The sequence below is a fragment of the Triticum aestivum genome, unplaced genomic scaffold (genome assembly GCF_018294505.1).
Source record: "Triticum aestivum cultivar Chinese Spring unplaced genomic scaffold, IWGSC CS RefSeq v2.1 scaffold193594, whole genome shotgun sequence".
NCBI classification, from domain to species: Eukaryota; Viridiplantae; Streptophyta; class Magnoliopsida; order Poales; family Poaceae; genus Triticum; species Triticum aestivum.
Genome location: NW_025227806.1, coordinates 1 through 1544, shown reverse-complemented (window position 1 = coordinate 1544; position 1544 = coordinate 1). Strand labels below are relative to the sequence as shown.

The following is a 1544-nucleotide window of genomic DNA, read 5'->3' as shown; positions in this document are numbered from 1 at the left end:
ATGACAATTGGAAATCTTCATGCACATGCCTCTAAAGACCCATAAGGACCGCTGCCCTGGAGCTTAGCCATGCTGACAAGACAATCCGAATTTATTCATGGCTCATGGGAACTAATTCGCCACAGATTCCACCGATTGATCTCCAGTGCTTGTTCTCTCCGATTCCATATTCTCCGGCTATATTTATAGCCGCAGAAATGGCAGCATAGCAAGAACACATCCCAACTCGTTCAGAGAGCCAGAGGTACTCACACAGACACAGTCATACTACTCCATCAAATAAGATGATAGCGTTGGGCGACATCTACAAGGTGGTGGAGGCGATGGCGCCGCTTTACTTCGCGCTAGGGCTCGGGTACGGGTCCGTTCGATGGTGGCGGTTCTTCACGGCGGAGCAGTGCGGCGCCATCAACACGCTGGTGGTCTGCTTCTCCATGCCCTTCTTCACCTTCGACTTCGTGGTCCGCGCCGACCCCTACGCCATGAATTACCGCGTCATCGCCGCCGACGCCGTCGCCAAACTTCTCGCCGTGCTCGCCGCGGCCGTCTGGGCGCGCTGCGCCAAGGCCAAGGCCGGCGCCTACTCGTGGTCCATCACGGGGTTCTCCCTGGGCGCGTACAACAACACGCTCGTCGTCGGCGTGCCGCTGCTGGACGCCATGTACGGCAAGTGGGCGCAGGACCTGATCGTGCAGATCGCCGTCGTGCAGGCCATCCTGTGGTTCCCGCTCCTTCTGCTCGCCTTCGAGCTGCGGAAAGCCTGGGTCGTCGGCGGCGCCTCTTCTTTGAGTACCGCAACGGCCCACGACGACGGATCCACCAGCAGCGACGACGACCAAGCGCGGCGCATCGAGCCGGTGTCGCACAGCGACGTCGAGGTGGACCTGGACGTGGAAGCGGCGCCACCCACCGGTGGAAGGAGGATCCGGCTGTGGCCGATGGCGAGCACCGTGGGGATGAAGCTGGCGAGGAACCCCAATGTGTACGCCAGCGTCCTCGGCGTCGCCTGGGCGTGCATCGCCTACAGGTACGTGCGGACTCCGCCGCCCTTCGTACCTATCGAACCGCCGTACATGCGTGGCGTATACGTGTGCCATCGAACGTCCGGAAAGGTGACGAGTGTTTTACGTGCGTGCACATGCATGCAGGTGGCGCATCGGCATGCCGGGCATCGTGACGGGCTCGCTGCAGGTCATGTCCAGGACCGGCACCGGGATGTCCATGTTCAGCATGGGTACGTACGTATGTAATGAACTTACACAGTGCATGCGCGAGTCGTACCTACGTACGCGTAGTATATGTAACTAACTATGTCAGCACAGACCTACGTGTGCAACAAACAGATTGTTTGTTGAAGCAGTGCTCATGCATTGCATGCATGCATGCAGGGTTGTTCATGGCGCAGCAAGAGAGAATCGTGGCGTGCGGCGGGGGCCTGGCGGCGCTGGGGATGGTGCTGCGCTTCGTTGCGGGCCCACTCGCGGCGCTCGCCGGAGCCGCGGCGTTCGGCCTCCGCGGCGACGTGCTACGCTTCGCCATCATAC

At 60.6% G+C, this 1544-nt stretch overlaps 1 protein-coding gene across 1 annotated transcript; it reads left to right on the top strand.

Annotated features, from left to right (window-relative positions):
- Positions 1-284: 284 nt before the first annotated feature.
- On the top strand, positions 285-1540 carry LOC123172848 (probable auxin efflux carrier component 5c; the record flags this gene model as incomplete). Its single annotated transcript, XM_044589752.1, has 3 exons — positions 285-1027; positions 1149-1234; positions 1389-1540. Coding segments are annotated over exons 1-3 (981 nt in total), but the record flags the coding sequence as incomplete, so codon positions are not given.
- Between the last annotated feature and the right edge of the window lie 4 nt (positions 1541-1544).